At 34.7% G+C, this 26,065-nt stretch overlaps 1 protein-coding gene and 1 long non-coding RNA gene across 2 annotated transcripts in view; one reads left to right on the forward strand and one right to left on the reverse strand.

Moving 5' to 3' along the window:
- The window catches only part of Reln (reelin), a 470,436-nt gene that overhangs the window by 305,126 nt on the left and 139,245 nt on the right, over positions 1 to 26,065 (forward strand). Inside the window, exons 14-21 of the mRNA XM_015488375.2 lie at positions 5,993 to 6,105; positions 7,326 to 7,534; positions 8,276 to 8,404; positions 9,476 to 9,585; positions 14,095 to 14,161; positions 18,243 to 18,476; positions 19,152 to 19,313; positions 23,998 to 24,234. Of these exons, the coding sequence (XP_015343861.1) occupies positions 5,993 to 6,105; positions 7,326 to 7,534; positions 8,276 to 8,404; positions 9,476 to 9,585; positions 14,095 to 14,161; positions 18,243 to 18,476; positions 19,152 to 19,313; positions 23,998 to 24,234 (1,261 nt within the window). The remainder of the gene's footprint in view (positions 1 to 5,992; positions 6,106 to 7,325; positions 7,535 to 8,275; positions 8,405 to 9,475; positions 9,586 to 14,094; positions 14,162 to 18,242; positions 18,477 to 19,151; positions 19,314 to 23,997; positions 24,235 to 26,065) is intronic.
- On the reverse strand, positions 1,167 to 7,267 carry LOC125611395. The gene is made up of 2 exons (XR_007341591.1): positions 6,676 to 7,267; positions 1,167 to 1,475 (listed from the first exon to the last, which is right to left on the reverse strand). It is a non-coding gene; the product is annotated as an uncharacterized LOC125611395 (long non-coding RNA).

Here is a 26,065-nt window from a genome sequence, read left to right on the forward strand (position 1 = left end):
CAGTAGAGGGGGCAGAGAGAGAAGAGGGGAGGGGAGGGGAGGGGAGGGGGGATAGTAGAGGATAGGAAAGGCAGCAGAACACAACAGACACTAGTATGGCAATATGTAAATCAATGGATGTGTAACTGATGTGATTCTGCAATCTGTATATGGGGTAAAAATGGGAGCTCATAACCCACTTGAATCAAAGTGTGAAATATGATATATCAAGAATTATGTAATGTTTTGAACAGCCAACAATAAAAAATTAAAAAAAAATAAATTAATTAAAAAAAAAATAAAGGGCATCATACCCCCTCCCCCTCAGACCCTGTCCATGATATATTATATGCTTGCTTCCTATCAGATTTTTGTGAATGTAATTTCTGGAAAACTTATCCAGTTTCCAAAATTCAGTTCAAAGTCTGTTTCCTTTGTTTATACATTCATTTATTCAAACACAAATTCATTAAGGGCCAGTATTCAGCACTGTTTTTAGAGCCAGAATTCAATGAACAGGACAAAAAAAACCTAACAGACATCATTCATTTGATTATTTGTTTATTGGTCCTCCAATAAGTATTTATTAGCATCTACAATGTGCTCAGTTCTTTTAGCTCATATTTATATCTTTTTTCTCTGCATTTTTGCTACAGCTGTGGTGCACAACAGTTTCTAGTCATTTTTTCATATAAGTAGCAACATATCCTCCTTATTAATATGTTCAAAAATCTCCAATGGATACCTGAAGCCACAGACAGTACTGTACCCTATATATACTGGTTCTTTATACATACACATATCTATGATACAATTTGATTGATATATTAGGCATAGTATGGGATTGATAACAATAACTAGTAATAAAATAGAACAACTGTAATAACTGCAATAAATATTATGTAATTGTGGTCTCTCTGTCTTAGACAAGGCAAGACAGATGTTAATATTTTCAGACTGTAGTTGACCATGGAAAATAAACAATGGAAACAAAATTAGGAATAAGAGAGACTCCTGTATACCGGTCTTGTTTTTCCTCACTAAATAACAAATTTTTTGAAGTCAAGATGTATTTCCTCTTCTAGTCCAACGCTCTGCAAATAGCAAAGCCTCAAAAAAATCACTTTCCTCGTATAAATAAGTATCTTAAATGCTACTTAAAACAGTATTTAAAATACTTAAAAACATCCATTCATCTAGCTTTTATTGAAATCCTTTTTTGCATTCATTGCTATGCGAGATGCCCCCTGAGTGCTACTTTCCACAATGCATCAAAGGCTATGAAGCTAAGGAAGAATTCATTTCTTCTTGCAGGAGCTGCTGTCACTGAAACTTCACAGAACTGATAAATTACCCTCAGAGGGCTCTTTCAGATAAAGTCTATCAACATTTTAATGTCTTGGCTCCTTTTGGACCTTCTTCGGCCATTCTGGGCTGGGCGAGGCTCCCACATGTTTTGCGTCTCTCTGACAAGCAGATGCAGTTCATGGACTATTCTTAGGAAAGCACAGGGGGCACAGGGAACAAGTTAATGAAATCACAGAGAATTGATAATTTGGGTCCTATGTCTTTAGGTGTGGTGCACCAAACCCACACCACCTGTGACCTTTAACCTTTTTAGTTCTTTTTCCTGGTAAGCCTGCGAATGTGCTCAATACTCAATTTTTTTAAAAAAAAAACCTGATTTTTCTAAAAGGGAATTTTGTTTTTAACATGGATCCTTTCCTCCAGACACCATCATTTACGGTGACTTTACTAACTGTACTTATCAAAATGTTGAAGTTTGTAATAAATGCTAAAACTATGATGCTAATGTTAAAATCACAAGATGTTCTCTATGGGTGGTTGACCTTGAGCAACAAGCATCCATTAGGATGAGATCTACATTATTATCATATCTACTTTCTCTATTTTCAGTTCATATTACTTAATCCTATAAATATTTAAATAGGCAAATTTACCTGAGGCAAACATATCTACATGCCAAATGTTAATGCTTTATAAATACCATCATTCAGGCTGGGGATATAGCTCAGTGGTAGATTGCTTGCCTAGCATGCATGAGGCCCTGGGTTCAATCCTCAGTACTACTTAACAAACAACAAACAGGAAAACAAATACCATCATCCAAGACTTCCCTTCTGAGTGGTAGTGTAAATTTGGAGTCAAACAAAATAATGTTAACTACAGACTTGACTTTGGTAGTATGGGCTCGTTATAGAACTGTTATGGTTGAGGTGTCCCAGAAAGCTCATGTGTGAGACAATAAAGACATGTTCAGAGGTAAAATGATTAGATTGTGATGGACTGTAACATAATCAGTGGATTAAAATTTTAAATGGATTAATGGGTGGTAACTATAGTCAGGTAGAATATGCTGAAGGATATAAGTCACTGAGGGGTTGCTTGGGGATTATATTATCCCTGGATCCTTGACCTTCTACCATGATTTAATGCCTCACCTTTGTCCAAGTGCAATGCAGTCGTCTGTGGACTGAGGCCTCTGATACTATGAGCCAAAATAAACTTTTCCTCCTCTAAGTTGTTCTTGTTGGATATTTCAGTCCCAACAACACAAAGCTGACTATATCTCTGCACACAGTAAGTGCTCGAAAGTCTGGCCCAAAATAAAACCCTGGTCCAGACATTGCCTACCACCATTTCCACCATCAATTCTTTGTGAAACTGGAAAACCACAGATACTGCCCTTTCCTCAAGATCCAGACCATATCTCTTCTTAACTCTATGGAATAAGTTCTTGAAGGAGCAGACTTTTTTTTTTTTTTTTTTTAACTCCATGTGCTTTAGTTTCCCAGGCATTTCACATTGGGAATTCTTTCTCAAAAGTCCCTGTTGATCTCTCAGCCTTATCCTATTTGACCTTTGACCTTATTCTCTGTGGCATTCTCTATGCTGCAGATCATTTCCCTGTCATCCCACCTGGAATCATTCTCCTCCGTCCTCTTTGGGAATTAAACAGATTATCAGGCAGATTTTCTCACAAGTGACTGAACTATAAGATCAGTATGTCATGAGCCGGAATCTCAATCTACTCTCCAAAACTTTTTGACCAAATATGGAAGTTAATTTCCACAGCTCCACCCTGTAATTTACTGCTATCCCACAAACCCCTAGGCAGCTCTAGGAACACAGCAATAGAGTAAGAATGTGTGCTGAACTTCCTCCTTCTCTGGCTCAACTAGATACTCTAGTAGCAAACTCCCAGAATCCTCTAGTCTATCTTAAAGAAGCTTAGTTTTCAAGCCAGACCCTGGCTTCTCTGCAATCAAGACAATTTATTGGGTTACTTCCACTGGTGCTTCTCAAAAATGCCAAATAATTTTAGAATTAGCCTAGGAGAATTGAGTTTAGAGTATTTGCACAGTATAATTCCAGTAGTGTGCTTCCAAAGCAATTACAAGTCATCTGTTTAACTATTAGTTTAGATTATTGAGAATTGTTACATTTAGGAAGATGAAATTTTAAGGAAGTTATATAAATAAGACAGCTTGCCAATCAAAATGGGCTTCACTGGTGACCTTGGTGGAGTCATTACTGTCACTATGCAGGTCTCAGGCTTATAGATTCAGAAAAAAATCAATTTTCTTAATTAATCCCAGAAATGGGATCTTGGAGACTGGCTCCTGCTAAAAGCTCTGAGGAGGCTTACGGACAAATCATAATTCTTCTCAATAAGTATGACAATTTTAACCGTTAAGCATTAAGGAATAAACAATGTTTATAGGATCAAATCAGATATACCTATCACCCAGTCATTTTAATGGCAAGAATTCCAGAACTATGATAATCTGATATATCATTCTTCACTGCAGGATACTTCTTGCCAAATGAATTAACAGGACTTGCCTTTATCATTAAAAACCCTTTTATTCCTGTCAAGGCTATAGACATCCTGTCAAAGTCTTGCTCTATGATGTCCTTCTTTTTTTGCTAATATTTCTTCTATTATTATGAGATTTCTTCCACTGATTGGATTCTTTCTAGTTTTCTTATTTAACATCACTTAGAAAATCATTTCTTCCCAAGATCAGAACCAGTTACGCTAATGGATTTTGAATCAACCATTTATAAGCAATTGACCCTTTCTTGGTGTGTTTTATTTCACGTTGTGAGTCTCAACCAATATTTATTTTCCTAGTTTAATTCTCAAAGGGTAATCTCATTCTAGAACTCTGGGATTCCATTACTGGCACCATAGAGTGCTAGCAACAGCAGGTGCCTATAGATAAAAATTAACATTGAAAGTGGCTGATTTAAGAACTGAAAGAATTTTCAGATAATAATTAAAGTTTGTGGGGCTGGGAATATAGCTCAATTAGTAGACTGCTCACCTCTCATGCACAAGGCCCTGGGTTCAATCCCCACCACCACAAAAAATAATAATAATAAAAGTTTGTAATAATGTTACAAACTTTGGGCCTTAAAGATAGGATATTTTCCAGTAATTGTATATACACATTCACACTTTTGTTGTCATGATTATGACTGATATGAAGGATAATGGTGGGTGGGGAGAGGCATATAGTTAGACATGGGATCCTTTAAAATCTAGGTTATGCAGACGATGGATAGAAGTCAGAAATAGCAAGAATTATTGGCAAAGCACAGTAGTGAAAAGAACAGTGTTATGGTTTAGATATGAAGTGTCCCCCAAAAGCTCATGTGTGAGATAATGCAAGAAAGTTTAGAAGTAAAATGATTGGGTTATGAAAGCCTTAACTGAATCAATGCATTAATGCACTTGAATGGATGATGGGGGGTGTGTAACCAGGCAGGTAGAAGTGGCTAGAGGAAGTAGATCACTGGGAGTGTGCCTTTGGGGTATACATTTTGTCCCTGGTGAGTGAGTTCTCACTCTGCTTCCTGATGGTTATCCTAAGCTGTTTTCCTCCACCACATCCTTCTACCACCTCTAAAACTGTGAGCCTCAAATAAACTCTTCCTCCTCTAAAATTGTTGCAGTCAGGTCTTTTGGTCACAGCAATGAAAACGCTGACTAAAATACAGAGGATCAAAGGGTAAAAGACTTGTATCTACTCGTGGCTTTTCCTCCAGCTGGTTAAATGATTTTGAACTTCCAGTACCTTCCGTGATATTCAATTTCATCATCAGAAAAATCTTAAGTACCTTCCAGTTCTAATAGCATATCATTTCATGTGGACTGTGAAGTAGATAGTGAATAACTACTTTATGTACCTTCCAACAATCAAATGAAGTACCAAATACAAAAATGAAAAATGTAAAATGAACCTCACTTAAAATACAGATATATATGCTAAAATACCATAGGTATTACTTTGCAACAGCCTGAATGACACCACTTTATAAGTCTTTAATGCAGTGCATCACCAAACTTGTTTTAAAATCATAATCAATAGGTTCTGAACTTTGACCATAAAGATCTCAAATATAAGAAAGTAATGGTTTATTAAAAAGCAAGAGCACATCTTTTTATTGATTCTTTTTAGTTATACATTACACTAGAACTCATTTTGATGTAATGTATAAAAGGATGGAATATAATTTGCTCTAATTCAGCCCCTTTCTCTCCCCAAAAGCATATCATTTTTAATGTGGGTTGAAACAGAGACATGTTGTCCTGCTACACACAGACATTTACTTGAGTAATCCCATTAAGCAAATAGTTACTTTGACCTTCACAAATATCAAGTCTTTAGCATGGCTCATCTGAACTATCTTCATGAATGATTTCCTTGGGTTTGATTATCTTTGTTTAGGATCAATTTTTTAGTTGTAGGTGAACACAATACCTTTGTTTTATTTATTTTATTTTTTGTGGTGCTTAGGATCAAATCCAGTGCCTCATACGTGTGAGGAAAGTATTCTACCACTGAGATACAACTGCAGCCCCTAGGATTATTAAGTGACATCTGGATGGCATAGTTATTTCTTATTCTGAAATTTAACACTGTATTTGATGTTTGGGGAATGCAGGTTGGTACTAACACCACGAAATTTTTATTTGGTGCAGGAGGAATTTGTGACCCCGGAGATTCTCATGAAAATGACATCATCTTGTATGCAAAGATAGAAGGAAGAAAAGAGCACATTGCACTGGATACTCTTTCCTATTCCTCATATAAGGTACAACTCCCAATCCTTGTGCCAAATGCTCACCTCACAACTCCCCAGACAAGCCAAAGTCAAAACCATGAAGACCATGCCAGATACAGAGAATAAATCCCTTTCCTGGCAGCCCAAGAAATTGCCAGTTTAAAAAAAAAAGTGACATGGACATTTTAATATTCACTTTTATTTCTGATACAAATAAAAATTAGATTTTATCAAGAAGAAAGAATTATAGCCCATCAGCAATAATAAAATGGAACCAAATACTCTGACTGACAGTTATTCTTGTCCCCAGGAAAGCTCTAAATATGACTGTAATTATGCAGCCTTACAGCCTTGCTATCAAGCTTAATAAGTATTTATCCAGCCTTTTGAGATTTGTTAGGCAGATGACATTGTAACAGAACTTTTATGTTACCTTTGCTTTATTCTTTGCTAATTAGAGTGACTGAGGTTGACCTTTTTCCTTTGCCCTGTGGATACAGGGCAAATATTGTCTCTGGTTATTTGCAAATATCGTCAAATCATGTGAGATGCTTGTCATAGGGTATCAGATTTAAATTATTTTTATTATAATAGACTTACCTGTGCTGAGATTATACCCACATGCTCATTAGTCAGCTTTATCTCCAATATTGATGACAATATCCAGCATGTTCCCATGTTATACCACTTGGGATTTCTTAGTGAACTACTTTTACAGCAGGGACATGGTGGGGTTATATCTGGTCTGGCATCTGCGTGTCTCAGACCAAATCAATTGTATAAGTTATACATTAACTCATTGGCTCTGAAAGTTTCTGCTTAGAGTACTATTTTCAGAATACCTGGTTTGGAAAACCATTAATATCATACAAATCCACTTTCCAAAGCACTATTGATAAAGCCAAGTAAATGTCAAGTTGCCTTTGTCTTGTGCTAACGTAGATAAAATGGATAAACCTTTTTAAAACCTTAGACCAATTTGTCTTTGAACAGAGAGCCCTATCAATCACACACAAGAAGCCACACTTGTCTTCAAAGGAGGAATTCTGAGTCACTAAAAAAAAAAAAAAAAAAAAAAATGCTCCTTGACAGCATCTTCTACATGAAATAACAAATGGAACACAGGGCTATTGCCTGATGCTCAACAGATGGCAGTTATGTATTTAGCGATGACTAGAGAGAACCTATGAGAATACACATTGACAAACATAGGAAAGGTTATGAGTGATTTGGTTTCCTTTATTTGGAAGGTTCCATCTTTGGTGTCCGTGGTCATCAACCCTGAACTTCAGACTCCTGCTACCAAATTTTGTCTCAGGCAAAAGAACCATCAAGGACATAATAGGAGTGTCTGGGCTGTAGACTTTTTCCACGTCTTACCTGTTCTCCCTTCTACAATGTCTCACATGATACAGTTTTCTATTAATCTGGGATGTGGAACACATCAACCTGGTAACAGGTAGGAAACCCTATTTTGTGGGTGTACTAACAGTTAAAAATGAACACATGAACTTGGCTGTTAAATCAGAGACAATTTCTCAGTAGGTTTTTAGCTGGATTTTTAATAAAATATCCATTAATAAAATACACATTTTCCCCAAAAGAGAAGTCCTTCAGTTAATAGGTGGGTTATGACTGGGTAGATTTTAAGTAGGAATTGGCTTCATTCTAAGAGCATGATTTTAGGTATGAGAGGTGTGTGCATGCGCTGTGGCAGCCATCCATTACAACAGATTGCTGAGAGAGTAACAACTGAAAACAAGCTTGACCTCATGTTGGCTAGTGACCCCCTAATAATAGGCAGGGAAATCAATTAGCACTTCAAGAGCTATGACTTCTCAGTTTCACTTGCAGAAGTGTTGCTGGGATCCTTTCTAAGAATTTTTGTGTCTCACATTCACAGGATGAAGTGACAGTGTGAGACATGGTAATTGCCTTGCCATCTATCAAATTCAAGAGCTCAGACTCAAGTTACCATTTTTTGTCTTTTAAAGGAGTTTGTTATTATAGCAGTAATTTAACTGCTTGCCCTTTGAAGGCTGGTCAGACCTGGGTGAAAGAGAAAGCAATCATTTAGTAAAGAGCCATCTTAAAGAAATCTCACACTAGTTCTAAAGATGTTTATTGTATTTAGGCAGAGATGAAAAGTAATTTTTTAATCTTTGCCGCTTTTGTGTTGTGCTTGTTCTGTTGTTACTAGTGTCAGCTTGGAGTTTTCTACTAACCATGGGCGTTCCTGGTCCCTGCTTCACACTGAATGCTTACCTGAGATCTGTGCTGGCCCTCACCTCCCCCACAGCACCATCTACTCCTCTGAAAACTACAGTGGGTGAGTAAATTCTCTCCATGCTGCAGAATGAAAATTAATGAGTAATACAGAAACTATAGCATTTTTTACATAATAGATAAGGAATCTGACTTCTCCTTAAAAGTAGTATCATTAAAGAAGGAGAGAAATACTTTTGCTAAAGCTGATGCAAGATCACAGTTTATACAGTCATTCGTTTTTCATGTACCTGACTTATATTTTGGACTACATGAATTTAAATTCTGTTATGGCAATCCTGTGATTATTACCAAAAGGCTTACTGCCAAAATAAGACTTATGGAAAGAGCCAGCATAGAGAAGTATAGAAAAGTTAAGTTTTGGAATTAGACCTGAGTTTATATGTTATTCTGCCATCTACTATCTGGGTAATGATATGCATTCTCTCTGAGAAACTTTCTACTTCTTTTCACATAAATTAAAGACCATAAATGTATTCCTTTGAGAATTACTAGAATTAAAATGGTTATGTAATGCTTTCCACTTAACAGAATAAATATGATTTACATAGTAAAAATATTTACAAGAACATCAAAATTAAGTTGGGAAATGTTTTCTTTTTAAAAAACATTTTGCTACCCCTTTTTACATGTGCAGAGGGCAAGGGGTAGCAAAAAATTAAAAAGTAATTGATGCCAATCAGCACCCCATCTCTACACAGATGATTTCTGTAGGTTAATATCTAAGGTGTGAGTATTGTAAAACCTGATTTAAACCTTACAGAATGTATAAATGTATCAAAACATAACATGACACCACATTAATATGTCCAATGTTTATATATCAGTTAAAAATAAATAAATAAATAAATAAAACATTTTATAAAAATAATGTCTAAACAAAATAAATATCACTTGCTATGAAGAATAAATCCACTACTCTAGTAGGATATGGGTGCTCTTACAAGTTATATGTCTGTTTTTAAACTATACACAAATTCCATAGGTGAACATAAAGAGTTTATTGAGAATCTTTAGTGCTATTACAAGTACCTAGAGATGGGAACATCACATGCATATAAAATGGATTTAAAAGATGTCAACATAGTCTGGTTTTGTGCTAACTTTTTTGCAGGTGGAACCGAATAACGATTCCCCTCCCTAACGCAGCACTAACCCAAGACACCAGGATCCGTTGGAGGCAAACGGGATCAATCCTTGGAAACATGTGGGCGATTGATAATGGTTAGTGTTTATGCCTGTCATAATCACATGCCATTGATGTGGAGTCTTCCTGTGCTTTTGTTAGTCATCCCAGACTTAATCACATTTCTAAGTCATGGTCTTGCGATTCATCAAACGCCCTTTCTTCCTTTTCTCTTTTGCATTCCGTTAGAAACCCAGGGATGCGCAATCAGAAAAAAAAAAAAAAAAGCCTGTGTAGTCAGCAATATTAGATGCTAGAATGTTTCAACATACACGGTCTAAAAATGCTTAAAGCCCTGAAACTCAAATTCACAGTTGATGACAAGGGATATCCTAACATTTTCTTTGAATGTGTTATGCAAAATTAACATAAATACCATCCTGCGTGTATTAAAATAAGACCCATTCTTCTCTTAGTAACTGCCATAACATCTGGAAGACTTATCTGTTTGCTGCAGACACTACACTGAAAGCAACATCATCTCTAAAATACTGGTGAAACTTCTGCTTCCTTTTTCAGAAAATAGCCTAAAAGGAAAAAGTGGATATACACACAAGTTTTTAAGTAAATTGTTGACAATTTGCATCATTTTTAAGCCAATAACACTTAGGACAGATGCACAATGAAAAAAGGTATTTTAAGTTATAGGGTTAGATGACTAATTTCTTACATTTGTTATTAATAGTCAATTTTCTGATTTTTTATTCTAATTATGGATGGATTCAAATATTTTCTGTTTTCAGAGTATATAAATTTGACTGAAAGTTTATACTACAAGGAAAAGGAAAGGGAGAGAGACAGGGAAGGGAAAGAGGGACAAAATGTCAATACTTCAGCCAATGGTCACAGATTTGTGATCAACTTTATAAAACCTACATAATTGTTTAATGTTGGTTTTTCCATGTCTTAATCTTCTTTTGTTATTTTTGAATAATGTAGACACTGAGAAGCTAATTACATATATAAAGTTCTTTAAATTTGGGAATAACTTCAGGCAAGATGGCTTACCCATAAACCAATGTGAATTTTTTAAATATTTTATGTTCAAAAAAAAAAAAACAGTAAAAAGCCCACACTTTGAAGGCCATGTGAGTTTTATAAACATAGTGCATTTGTAAAAACATCTAAAGTTGAATTTGTTAAAATAGAGTTTCCCCATTGACAGATTTTTCTTTTGTTTTTGTTTTTGTTTTTTTGATACCAGGGTTTAAACCCAGGTATGCTTAACCACTCAGCCACATCCTCAGCCCTTTTTATTTTTCATCTTAATCGCTAAGTTGCTTAAGGCCTTGCTAAGTTGTTGAAGCTGGCTTTGAACTTGTGATCCTCCTGCCTCAGCCGCCTGAGTTGCTGAGATTACAGGGCAATGATAGAATATTTTGCATAGCATTTTAATTACTACACCTTTTAATGAGCTCTAGGGAACAAGCATGTGTCTCTGGGTAGTGGGATATGAACGGGTTTTTCCTACTGTCATAGTTTTCAAGGGTTCTCTCATAAGCTCATTACTTTTATTACTTTAATAATCACAAAAGAAGTTTCAAAATTAATAATGAAATAAAGCATGCGAGGAAACTGAGAGTCCAATGAAGTATAGATATAAAAGCCTATGAGAAGAGTATCTCAATTTTCTGAATAAGGCTATTATAATATGATTTGGGTCAGAAAGAGCTACTTCATGTATCTGGGTTCCTACCATCATGCTTTGAGTATACTAGGAAGAGGTTAGGATACAGAGAATGCATATGGGTAGCAATGTATGTTAAATGCAAAACTGAGGGCAGAATCTCTTCAATTCTGTTATCATCCTATGTGAGGTTTTCACAAAAACAGGAACAGTCTCTGGCTTCTTCACAAAGCAAAGAGAAGACACACACTCCTTCCCAAGAGAAACAAGTGCTATAGAATTCCCCTGCAATCTCCCCCTTTCAGTATGGAATTACAGAATTATGACCATCAAAAGAAACAGAGAAAGAAACAGACCAGTATCATAATTCTGTTAGGTATGTTCTTCCCTTACAATAGCCAGCTCCTGCTATTTGTAAAGAAAGTATGTGAGTACATTGCTGGTGGGATGACAAACTGGTGCAACCACTATGGAAAGCAGCATGGAGATTCTTCAGAAAACTTGGAATGGATCTACCATTTGACCTAGCTGTCCCATTCCTTGGTTTATACCTAATGAACTTAAAATCAGCATGCTATAGTGACATGGCCACATCAATGTTCATAGCAACTCAATTCATAATAGCTAAGCTCTGGAGCCAACCTAGGTGCCCTTCAACAGATGAATGGATAAAGAAAATGTGGTACATATACACAATGGAATATTACTCAGTGTTTTAAAAAATTAAATTATGGCATTTGCGTGTAAATGGATGGAGCTGGAGATTATTATGCTAAGTAAAATAAGCCAATCCCCCCTCAAAAGCCAAATGTTCTCTTTGATATGCAGATGCTAACTCAGGTTAGGCAGGAGTTGGAGGGAGTAGTTTCACTGGATTGGACAGGGAGTAGGGGGAGGGAGAATGAGAAAGACAGTAGAATGAATTGGACATAATTCCTATGTTCATATATGAAATACACAACCAGTGTAACTCCACATCATGTACAACCCACAAGAATGGGAAATTATATTCCATGTTATGTGTAATATGCCAAAATATACCCTACTATCACATATAACTAAAAAGAATAAATAAATAAGAAAGTATGTGGGAAGTTATCCTAAAAATCTTCACAAAATGGAAAATCCTAGGTTAAATTATATTTGTTGTCATATTTTTATTTTTTCAGCTATATTACATTAACAATAGTAGTAAAGAAAACTACTGTATGCTTTCCATACTCTTGTGGAAAGGAAGACTGTAAACTTAGGAGTCCTAATGACTCTACTCAGTAGGACAGGATGACAAATCCTTATCGCTGTTTTTTCATTGGTTTGGAAAGCCTTATGTTATTGTTGGTTTGGGGTTTTCACCCTGGAGACTTTCTGAACTATGGCATGTATGTACTGTAGGGCAGCCTCCAGAGTAATTCTTCAGAGTGCAATATTCCTCTCACAGCACCTGGAGCAGGTTCTACTACAGTCATAAAACCAAGTGTGCTGGAAAGAAAATCCATACATTTTTCCAGGCTAAAGAAATAATAGAGCCCCATTCTGATGGCTCAGCAGTTGACGTACAGTGAAGCCCATTGAAACAACATAGGGCAGGAGAGTGGCAGTGGAAACAACCCCAATATGGTGATGATGATTATAACCATGTGGTGACATGAAACATTTTAATAACTCTTTCAAGGAATATCATTCTCCCACTTTAAAGAATGGGACCACTGAGGCTTAAACAGGATGAATCAGTTAATCAAAGTTTCCTGGTGAAGCCAGATACAAATCCAGGATTATCTGACATCTAAAACCAATGCTGTTAATAATGTGGCTTGCTATCTCTTCTCTTCTAAACCAGTAGTTTCCTTCATCAAGGATTTTTTTCCACCACCAGCCTGCTTTGCATCTCATTTGAATTACTCCTCCTATTAATTGGCTGAAGGGATTATGTGTTTCTAGGAGTATAGGTCACAGGAAAGTCTATTCTAAAATAGAATTGTTTAAATATCGTGACATGCTTATAGGGCAGAGAAGAAAGTGATAATGGATGGTAAATTGTCTTGTGCCTGAAAGTGAATATGTGAGGTCTTTATAACATCTTAATTATATCTCAAATCCTCTTTGGTTTTGTCCCACTTTGGGGCTGTTTCATTTGTTGATTGTGCCAATTACAAAAATACTTAGTATCTTTAAATGTATTAGAGTCTGAGTATATCAGAACCTATCACTTGAGCATTTTTCAACATTCCAAAGATTAGAATATAGGTTTGCAACATTGCATTTTTAGTCAAGCTCAGTATTTAAGGAAAAAGGTCTGCATGGAAATGGAAGGAGACCCCTCATTGTTATACAAAATTACATATAAGAGATTGTGAGGGGAATGGGAAAAAAATAAAGGTCTGCATTATGAATTAACTTTTATGCTCAATAACAGATTCTTAATACCATACTTCCAGGGAGAATGAATTAGTAAATGTAACAATCATTTACAATGTTGTAGATTTTCCCCCAAATAAGAATGGTCATTGTAGTTAGGATCTCTCTCCATTTTGTGATGTATCAAATCGATCCTTTATGAATTCTTCATTTCTACCTAAATGGTATAGAAAGGTCAAAATACAAGCAGTAATATTCAGTCTGAAAATGTTTTAGCAGAAGAGACTCTGTTAAGGAATCCCTGTCATATGGTCCTATTTTCTTTAGTACAAAACATTAAAATCTTGAAAAGGTTATTTATGGAAGGCAAAGCACTTCCAGCAGGTTTGTAACTAAGCACTTACCCTGTCACATAGCACTTCATATGTCACAATGGATTCCTATTACCAAACACACAAGCAATAGGCCATATTTCATAGATTTTGCTTCACAAAATCGTACTGTTGGTGTTCCTCGTTTTCCCAGTTATGTCGCCATCTTTTACATGATTCCTTTTTTCCTGCAGTTTATATTGGTCCATCGTGTCTCAAGTTCTGTTCTGGCAGAGGACAGTGCACTCGACATGGTTGCAAGTAAGCATTTGAAAAAAAATGTGCATGCTTTTCCTTTTTGGTATATAATTTATATATCAAAGGCACAATCATTTTCATTGATTTTAGTATCCTTTTTTTGTAGTCTTTTGAAGTATTTTTAAAACCAAAAACAGGATACTCCCAATAAAATTTAAGTGAAATTTAAATGTATTTTGTAAGTGAAATTTAATAAATTTATATGAGGGTCAATTGTGAACAGATTTAGTATCTGTCATGTAAATTTGTGAACAAATTGGAATTCATCATAACTTGATGGCTCTCTTTCCTATCTTTGTTATATTCCTCTTCATAATATTGTTCTAGTGTTCATGAGTCATGTTTTGATTCCTAGCATAATTTGTCAATGTTTCATTAAAGATAAAATTAGTAGTGATCCATAGACCCAATGCTAAAGGAATCAGAACTGGGCCAGATTTAGCAGATCTGATAAGAAAATGCAACATCTTTAAACATAACTTTACAATCTTATGTACTTCTGAAAATTATTTGGCTCTTTAAGATGATTATAAAGTATTTTCTAGAACAGTGGTGCTGAATTTGAAGTCTGAAATTATGCATTTCATAATTTAATCATCACTAGTAAATTGTGCTATGTTTATAGCAAGAATGGATATTTACATTTATTATGTCATTCTCAGATTAATATTTAATTATAAAATATTCCAGGAATACCTGAAACACAGCCAACTTTGTCATACAGATAAAGTTAAATACCCTCAAACAAAAAGAATAATTAATTAATTGGGTAGTTAATGACTACAGAACTTACAAAGGGCATTTAACCTAATCATTTGAAAATTATATACATGAGGCAAACACTTGTAAGCCCTGAGATTAGACTGAAGGTTAACTTTTTAAACTATATTTCAGTGGATTTAATTAGCAAAAAGAAATCACTCTGCACATGAAAATATCGTGTAAAGTATGTGAAAAATTGGTAAGTTTCTGTTTTAATTTCAAAACAGAATACAAGTCTCTATGCTTTTAAATAAAACTATCAGCTCCCACCTGAGACACTGCCTCATGTAACACTGGCTGGTTTTTTCTTCAAGTTGTATCTTCATGCATAATCCATAACCGGGACATCCACTTTTTAAATGCATTTAAAATAAAATCAACACAAGATAAATTTGAATGGTAATTTTGTGCTTTTGATATTGTTCTTTTTGACACCATATGTTACCCTAGTTAATCATCCTTTCCTCATTCTGAAGTTTTACAAAATATTTTCACCAGTTAGAAATAGAGCTTTTCCCCTATTCTGACAATGCTTTCTGTAACATTCATTGGCTTTCTATATTAGGCTAAACATTTGACCACTGCCTCTTTTCCCAGACTATGTGCCTTGTTGAGTTTGAGCAAAATTGCAGGGAGAAAAATTTTATTCAACACCACTTATTTCCTTTAAGCAGATCCTTGAATTTGGGGGCTCTGCAACTGTTTGTTTTTCTCCACACTGCTCCCCTCATTATTACTATTAATTGCTACCAGAATCCCACCTGCTTCTGTTCCCCAACATTTTCCTTCCTGTCTACAATCCCAAGCCTCGGTTTCTAAACTGACTAAATTCACTAATCTGAGAGCCTAACTGTGTTGAGAGGCTAATGGGGAGAGACAGCATTGGAACTCTTCTCAATTATGATCCATGAATCTCAACAGTGGGGGCTTTTCTCCCGACATACAGAATGAACTTAATGCCACATTTAAGGGTAGCTAGATGAATCAGCAGGGACGTATTTAGAGTCAGGGAGCCTCTTGTTATCATTGAAATCACTAGTTTGTGCAGCCTTACTGTTCTGGAAAATAACAACTACAAAGATTTTTGTTGTTGTTGTTGTTTTTTATTTGTTTGTTTTAATTTTGAAATACAAGTGGAATGCTTCTCTATATTCTTTCCCAACTGCATAATCTTTTATTAAAACTGGACTATAAGAATCACTAAATAAGAACTGACTCCAATGTGCTTCATCTTATATAGTCACCAATTTCTCCCAACCACTAGTCCTAAGAAGACACATTTAAGATACATAAAATCCCATTTACCCTAAATAGATACTGGCAATAGTCTTGTTTGGGAGCACAAATTCCAATTTGTTGTCATGGTAAGACACATTCAGTTTCCTGACTTTAAAATGTGTTCAATTCAAGGGAGAGAATTAAACAACAGCAGATGAGGTAGAGAGGGAAGATGAGAGGGGAGGAGAGGGGGGATAGTAGGGGATAGGAAAGGCAGCAGAATACAACAGTCACTAATATGGCATTATGTAAAAATTGTGAATGTGTAACTGATGTGATTCTGCAATTTGTATTTGGGGTAAAAATGGGAGTTCATAACTCAGTTGAATCAAATGTATGAAAGATGATATGTCATGAGCTTTGTAAAGTTTTGAACAACCAATAATAAATAAATAAATAAATAAATAAATAAATAAATAAATTGTGTTCAATTTAGCAATTTTTTCCCCTTTTTGGAACTACTTGGTTATTTATTCAGAGTCGGACTATGTCCATGAGATTATATACATGTGAAAGAAAACAACTGTTTGAAGCTAATTTACATGTCCAGTAAATATTGTTTTTCTTTATGACCCCTTTCCTCAATGCTGTTCAAGATGCCAAGACAACCCAAAGCCTTCATGCTGCAGTTGTTCTTGGCATTATAGGGTGCAAATTCTTTGAAAATCTAATGGAAATATGGACTTCTCCCCAGAAAATCTAATACATATATAAAATTTGGCATTTGATTTCTGAACATTCACACATACTGTGGACCCTGTGGAAGGTCAATATGGACCCCAGTTTCAGTAACACTGCTTAAGAAGTATCCTCTGGGTCATACTATAGTTATCACTTCATTTGCATACTTACTTTACAAAAGGTTTGTTTCAGACTAAAGGAAGTTTGAATGCTTCCATGAGAATCCCCTACACCAAAAGAAAATAATCCCATTTTATAATTGGTAACATTGTAAGTGTAGTAAGAAAGAACTGGTGCAGTAAAAATGAAGAATTTGAATTGGGTGCTATGGCACATGCCCATATTCCCAGAGACTCAGGAGGCTGAAACAGGAGAATTGCAAGTTGGAGACCAGCCTCAGCACTTAGCAAGGCCCTAAGCAACTTAGTGAGACCCTGTCTCAAAATAAAAATAAACATGGCTGGGGATGTAGTTCAGTGGTAGAGCACCCCTGGGCTCAATCCCCAGTATCCAAAATTTTAAAATATTTTTTTTATAAAAAGAATTTGGAACTAATTTCTGATGAGCATACTCCTTAAAATGTGAGAATTTTCTCATATTCAATTATTCATCCATCTGTGATGAGGTTTTACTCACTGATAGAAGACTCAGGGAACTCCTTATATAGTCTAGTCAGCTAACAGAAATATAGCACATTCTCCCAAGCAAATTGTTGGGGGTGGGAGAGGAAATGAGTTGATTTTTCTTGAAGTATGCCTAATTTGGGAGCCCACAGAGACACCACACAGTTATCCTAGGAATTTATGTATAGGTCAAGGGTGAATATATTCTCTTTATAATGTCAATATAGGTCTGAAATGGTTAAAGATATATTTCCAATTGTTTCTAAATATTTACAATAATTCCTATTATAATATGTCTTTTTGCATTTGTCCTTAGAGGAAACTTATTCCAGGTATCTTATTTGAAGTATTTTATTTATATTGTTTTCTTTATAAATTTAATGAGTATTATTATAAGTATATGTGTGTGTGTATCTTTATGAGATTTTAAGTTGCAAATATGCAGACTACAGATGAATGTTAGATAAACTGAGGTCACTGGTTGAAGGTGAGTGCTGGATTATTATTTTAATCATAAACTTATTACAGTAGCAGTTTATGAAGACTATATTCTTCTGGAATATTTACAGTCAATCAGTCCTTATCAAGTTTTCTGATTCGGTATTCTTCAGAGACTAATAAGCTTCATTTACCATTCAATCAAATCCTGGCCTCTGGACTCCCTCTTCCCCAAAGTAGAATGAAGACCCTCTGAAAGAATTCACAGTTTAAGATTTAATTTTACACTGCATTTCTTTCAGATGTGACCCTGGGTTTTCTGGCCCAGCTTGTGAGATGGCATCCCAGACATTCCCAATGTTTATTTCGGAAAGTTTTGGCAGTTCCAGGCTCTCCTCCTACCATAACTTTTACTCTATCCGTGGTGCTGAAGTCAGCTTTGGCTGTGGTGTTCTCGCTAGCGGTAAGGCCCTGGTTTTCAATAAAGATGGGAGACGCCAGTTAATTACATCCTTCCTGGACAGCTCCCAATCCAGGTGAGTGAAGGAGGGCTGGAATAATGCAGAAACCAGATGCTAATGTTGAATTTACATCTCTTTCAACTTATATTCTTTTTTCTTTTTTTGTGGATATATCCATCTCCCAATTTTTAACCAGGATGGAAAGGAACTTACCATTTATTTAGGGTTAATTTGTTCCAGTTTTTAATAAATTAGAAAGCTCATCAATGACTTTGAGATACTAATGACTGACTAGATTTTTTTAAATATGAGATGTTCAAATCAAAACTGTGCTCTTAAGCCAAAGGCTAGTTAATTATTCATGTAGTTTTATTTATTTGACAGCTTGCAGAGGCTGATTAGATTTATTCCACATCTTCCCTTCCCCCAGTTCTTAATAAATAATGCAGTAAAGGAGTGATTGGCATTTTAAGTGTGTGTACATAAGTACATAGTATACAAATATGTATGAACATACAGTTATACTTTTATGAATATATATCTGTATTTAAAATATGCACATTGATCTCATCTACACATATTCATACATCTCACAGTGTCATTACTTACATTTTGTAACAGAGGGATAAGTGGAAACCTACATCTTGTAGGTAGTTAATTTAAATTTGTTTGAAATTCTTTAAAAACCAAAATTAACATTATGAGTAAAAATGTTTATGCATCCACTAATCATAGGCAATTCATGTCTAGGTTTCTCCAGTTCACATTGAGACTGGGGAGCAAGTCTGTTCTGAGCACATGCAGAGCCCCGGACCAGCCTGGTGAAGGTGTTTTATTGCATTATTCCTATGATAATGGGATAACTTGGAAACTCTTGGAGCACTATTCATATCTCAACTACCATGAGCCCAGGTACGTTGGAAATCATTTGGAAAAATGGTTAATGTGATATCTCCTTCCTGGGACAAACATAATTTAAACAGTTTAAGATTTCAGATTTTTTTTTTTATTGAGAGATGGAGAGAACAAAGATTGATGTGTCTTGCAATAAAAAACTAGTGAGACACATTTTTCTAATCTTTTTCTCTGACTGATTTCTGATAATTTGGAGAAAATTATTCTTATTTTGAAATGTGCATCTAAGGAAAATATTTTGTTGTTTAGGAAAGAAAAATGGTTTATTCCATCTTCCTTATTCTATAATAATATCTATAATGTAAATTATTAGATATTATTTTAATATGGAATTAAATGGTAAGTACTGTTAACAAATTTTTATTGATTTTATAATAAATTATGACATAATAATTAATAAAATATGATAACCAATATGTTTCTAAATTTTGCATGCAGTGTAATTAAGTAAAGAGTACAAAGAAATTTTCTAGCATGCTGTAAAGTCCCTAGCAAAGGTAGGGTGTGAGGACATAATTAAAGCCCTTTCTTTAGGCTGCTTCTGTTTTCCTTTAGCTTCTATATGTCATGACCTATTGTCAGATTCAAGTTTTGCTTAAAGGAAAGTCATCTTTCAATGTTAGCAGAGTAGTAACCACCATTAGTAATAGATTTCATACATATTTGAAAGATTCTCTCCCCTGCAAGAACACTTTTTGAGATGCTCACCACAGTTCCTTTTAAAAGAACAAGGGAAGAGAATGAGAAATCTGAAAATTAAGGTAAAAAATTAAAATATCATTAGCAGTGCACATTGTGGTCTATACGCACAGTCGTGTGTAAAGAACTAACATTGGTAGCCACCTGGCTGTTGGATAAACACCAGTCCCCTTTCTGGAAGAACCTTTTAATCATAGGAGATGAGAAGGTGGAGGACATTAGTTATTCAGATTTGCATTGGCACCATGAGAAAAGACAGAGAAGTAGGAGAGAGAGCCACTGACATATTTTTGCAATTTTGTGTAGCTCTCCCCCATATTTAAATATTTGCAAATACATGAGTACTTTTATTTTCTAGAAAATGAAGTAGCACATAACAGAGAGTAATTAATAACTATTATTAAATGACTTAAATTTTATACATCATAAAATTTTAAGAATGCACCAGCCATGTTGGGTATTTTCCCTATGTATATAAAAATGCAAGGCTGAATTTGTTTTTCTCACTCAGTAGAGATATATGAATCCTAAAAAACATTTTATAGACTCTCCATAATAAGCATTAAAAGAAAATTAAACAAAAATTAAGGTATAATGAAAACATGAAGAAAATATCACAATCCTAAGTTAACTTGGCCTAAAGCCCAATTTTTTTCTGACAAGGATGGACAGCTGCAAAATTCAGTAATCGATCTATATCATGAAATTTAATTAATCTTTGTTGATATGAAAAATAATTACACATTTAATGTGCTATTGCAAAGGTATGTTTAATCTTGCCTGCCATTTGACAGCAACATTTTTCTTCCAAGCAGAATCAAGGTGGCTTTTCAATATTAGTTATGTGCAGAGCTTGAAAGATTATGATCACAGTAGAGATTTTTTGAAAAGGGGAGTGTAGTAGTGATAGCAGTACACTTTCATTTTCTATATATGTATCTCTGTCTGTGAGAATCTTCCTCCCACCCCCTGTCTCTTACAAATATTAATAAAAGGTGACATGGCAGAAGTGGAATTTGATATATTCTAGATACTAAATTGTATTCCATATGATAAATAATACAAACCATGCAGAGTCTTCATAGGAGAGTTAAATATATCTTTATGCCTTTAGTCATTTTCTGTATTTTCTTCAGTATAAATTGCTTCCTATAATTGCTGTGAGTTCCATATTGTTCTTTTATGCCGTGGTTGTTTGAAAATGAAGTGTGATACATAAATTAGATTTGCTCGCTGGCTAACCACTGTTACTCCTAGACAATTTCAGATAATTTGCTTGTCTATGATTCAGCAAATAAAAGAACCCAATCTGTTTATTTATAAAATTTAAAATTTAGTAATATATCTAAATTAGTCTTTTAATTCAAACTGACTAGAATGTCTTGTGAACTAATTGGTACCTTTATTAATGTAAAATATTGCTGTTGAGACTAAAATTATTCTAGATTTTTCTTAATTATAGGGCTTTTTATATTCTAAAGTTATTATAAGATCAAATCATAGTTTATTTTTATATCTTGATTATCGTATTTGATTTCTTCCTGGTTTTATCATGTCATCCAATTTCATAATACATATAATTATTGAACATTTTTTAAAAGAAATCCGTGAACTTCTTCCCTACCCACAAAAAGGGATATTGAGACAGAAAGTTGAATTAAGTTTCTGGGTTCTTATCTAGTCATATTCAAATCAAATGGTCCTATAGCTATGTTAACCAGCCACTCTGATATGTAAGAGTAGTGAAATCAGCAAACTCCCACTCCACCCCAAGATGTGATATAGAGGGTAAGAATAAGGCTCTAGAACAAAGCTGCTTAGATTCAAATCCTGTCATTGCCACTTAGAATCTGCTTAACCTAAAAGTAATTTTTAAAATATTTTTTAGTTGTCAATTGTACCTTTATTTTATTTATTTATATTTATTTATATATATCAAACCCAATGTCTCACACAGTGCTAGGCGAGGACTCTACCACTGAGCTACAACCCGAGCTCCTAAAAATAATTTTTAACCTTCTCATGCCTGTCCTTGCATCTCTGTCAGGGATACTGGTAATAACACTTTATGCACCAAGGACTCCTGGAATCCTTATTATGTGCCAGGTACTGCACAAAGTACTAAGACATAAGAGTGGAAAACAGGCAAGAAAGTCCCTGATCCTTACTTTATGGATATCATTATATCAATTTCACACATGAAGATGCAAAGCACATGGAGTTATCTCTCTATGGTTGCAAAATCACCAATAATTAGGTTTCAGAACAAGGACTCTAACCCAAGAGTTTGATTGTAGATGAAGAGTCTTAACTTGATCACTTTAATTACTACTGTCACATGCATATATATTTTGTTTTCTTTAAAATTTTCATGGAAAATCTATTTTCAGTTGTTATTTTTAAACATAATATTTATTTTCCTAAGAGAGAATATTAGCTCCTTTAAAAATTATTACCAAAAAGAAAATTATAATTTTCTAATAATAGGTCGAAGTAAATTAAATTATTGTCAATACTTGATGTTTTCATTGGTTAGCCAGTTTAAATATAACTTAATAACTTTATTTAGCCTCTGTATGTTTATTATGAATAAATACATGTATCTATCTAATAAAAATATTTTATTGTAAAATGAAAATTAATTTACCTTAGTTTTACTCTAATAAATTCCATTAGTATAAAAAATTTAGCAGATCATGGAAAGTCTTTAAAGGTCACAAATGTATTTTGCTATGTCTTTATAGTTTAAGAAGTGTTTTAAAATTTATATTTCTGGGGCCAGGACTGTGGCTCAGTGGTAGAGTGCTTGCCTAGCATGCAAGAGGAACTGGGTTTGATCTCCAGAACCACATAAAAATAAATAAATAAAATAAAGGTATTGTGTCCATCTACAACTAAAAATTTTTTTAAAAAATTTTAGATTTCTATATTTGCATATTGATTTTTCATTATTAAAACACGCATTTGCTCATGCACCAAAATGTCCTTCCAGGTTTTTTTTTTCCAGTTTTTGTATAACTAACAAAGATAGTCATGTTCTTCTGCCCTATATATCCATGTACAGATTATTTAAAGGAAAAAAATGGATATTGTTTTTAATAGTTTCAATATGTAAGAAATTACATTCTTATACATATCATTTGACATGGTTTTTTATACAACAAAGATATGAAAATCAACCTAATTTCTCCATTAAATTCTGCCTTGGACATTGAAGTTTTTAAAGTTTATTTCTGAGTTATCTCAACTTGTCTCAGGAAGTTTTTCTTTTTGCTAAGCAATGGGGAGGAGAGTGGAGGGCGATTGCAGTCCCTTCAGTATGCATTTACTGCAAGCACCTCTCCTGGAGTTTAATTGTACATTGATGGAGACAAATGTTCCATTTGCTGTTTGTTTCACATCTCACCTGTGTGTGGATGTGAGCAGCATGGTACTGTGATTTATGGAGCTTTCAAGCAGATGTCATTGCAGTGGCAATTAATGTATGGTTCCTGCTGCTGTGTACAATAATTGCTCCTGGAAATTAGATATTATTCTTAATTTTCTTCCCCATTTGTCAGATACAGGTTTGTTGTCGTAGCTGCCATGACACAGCAAGTGACCTATACGCACTTTGCTAAACTCTGGGGAATGAGGAAGTGCCATGGTTCTAGCCCCAAAATGTAAATATGTAATGAGCTGCCACGAGATCTTTCACCAAACTCCCATGAATCCTGCCACTTTGACTACTGTGTTGTATTGAGTTCACCATTTTGAGAGCAAATGAATGAGCATGGTCACATATTTGGATGGGTTTAGAAAACATTGTTACATTGTTACATCCTTTGAGATGTCAGTCAAGAAACTGGACATCTCAAAAGAATATTTGTAATAGAACTGTTCTTAAGACTACACTTCAGGGGGATAAAACTGTATTGCTATATATATATTTGTATATTAAGACAACAAAGTAATTTGAATTTTTAACTTTTTTTTTCTTTAGAATAATCTCTGTAGAATTACCAGATGATGCAAGACAGTTTGGAATTCAGTTCAGATGGTGGCAACCATATCATTCTTCCCAGGGGGAAGACGTGTGGGCTATTGATGAAATTATCATGACTTCTGTTCTATTCAACAGCATTAGTCTTGATTTTACCAATCTTGTGGAGGTCACTCAATCTCTAGGATTCTACCTTGGAAATGTTCAGCCATACTGTGGCCATGACTGGACCCTTTGGTAAGGATTTCATCATTTTCATTGTATAATTTACATTAGGTATTGGAACATAAAGAATGATCTTCCAGTTCATTTAGTATTTAGTCATTTGTTAACAAATACTTACTGAACCACTTAACAAGTGAATATTATGCCTGCAAATAAAATGTCTTCAGAGGAGGACTGAAAACAAAATAGAAAGATTTAAATAAATATGAAATTTCATCTTCCTTAATCTCAAATTTTTGTTTTCCACAATTACATATAAAACCCTCATCAATAAGTGCTGCTAATGAGCCAGACATGGTGGCACAGCCTATAATCCCAACAGCTCAGGAGGCTAAGACAGAAGCACCCATAAATTCAAGGCCAGCTTCAGCAACTTAGCAAAACCTTGTTTCAAAATAAAAAAGGCTGGGGATGTGGTTCAGTGGTTAAGTTCTCCTGGGTTCAATCCCTGGTAGAAAAAAAAAAAAAAAAGTACTACTAATAAAAGTGACTACCATATTCTTCCTTCATGTAGGTCCATGAAGATCAGAGTGAAATCACTCTGGTGACTATTTAGCAAACTTTCTCATAAATAGTTCTGTTTTCGTGCTGTTTTATACAAACTCCAAGAAGTTTTTTTCAGCCCTGATTTAGTAACCGAGATGTCTTTTTTTTAATCAAGAAATATTGAACCAGTGACTCATATAGTTAATGCCAATGGGGTTTCAAGATTGTGGAATATCCTAATTAAGATAACACCCTTAATTTTTAAATCCCCCCTATGCTCACATTGAAATTTGATTATACAGCAAATGGTAAATAAATACTTTCAGTTGTGATTAGTATTTCATTAACATCAGCCAGATGATACAGCAGTGATTAACTGGGATAGGAGCTGACTACATGATGTAGGGAACTCCCAACATGCCTTGCAGAGAAGACAACCTTTGGATAGTTCAGACAGTGGAATGATACATTCTACATATTGGAAAGTGAACAACAAGGAAGTTCTAGGCATGTGGGGATCTGGAGGAAAAGAATTTCAACTATGAGGAAATGTGGTATGAAGACCGCAAAACAAGAATGACCATGGCCTATTCAAGGACCAGGAGAGAGGCCCGTGGTACACGGAACCCATTTAGTGAGAGAACACATGTCCAGGAGGGAGACCACAAGATACTCAGAGGCCATTTCATGTGGGCTCAGAGATCCTGGATTAAAACTTAGGTCTGCATGATTCCAAAGTCCACAACCTTCACCACTATGCATACTACCCTGCTCTAGTTTCCTTTAGAACTATAGACCTGATTGGGGAATAATTTTTTTAGAGATTTTTCTTTTCTATTGAGTTAATTTAATTCCTTCAGATGAGTCATGCTGAAAGCTATTCACCACCATTGTCTCTGGAGAGTATATCATAAATGACCCATCAGTGACCTTATCATAATTAGAGGTAAATTTTACACACCATTGCACAGAAAATTACCTTTGATGGGAATTGTGCATGTACAGTCACATTTCACACACAGCAGGCTAAAATTCTAGCATCAAAATGACAGCTAATGGGATGGAACTACAGCCGGTCACTTTTGCTGCAAGCATGTCAGGCTAGATAGAATGAAATTTCTATTCAATGTAGGAAAGGTTATCTTTTATGTTTTCAATTTGATAGCATCAGATGCTTATTTCTATAGAGGCTCTTCCTTCATTCTCTTGCCTCAATGGAAAGTAAGGGGTGAAACAGATAGAAAGATATAAATATGTAAGCCCAAAATGCAATTCATTAGAATTTTATGCTTGTAAAATTTTTAATTGACCTGAATTAACAGTAATTCCAATTGGTCACATACCATAAGACATATCC

The sequence above is a fragment of the Marmota marmota genome, unplaced genomic scaffold, assembly GCF_001458135.2.
Source record: "Marmota marmota marmota unplaced genomic scaffold, marMar, whole genome shotgun sequence".
NCBI classification, from domain to species: domain Eukaryota; kingdom Metazoa; phylum Chordata; class Mammalia; order Rodentia; family Sciuridae; genus Marmota; species Marmota marmota.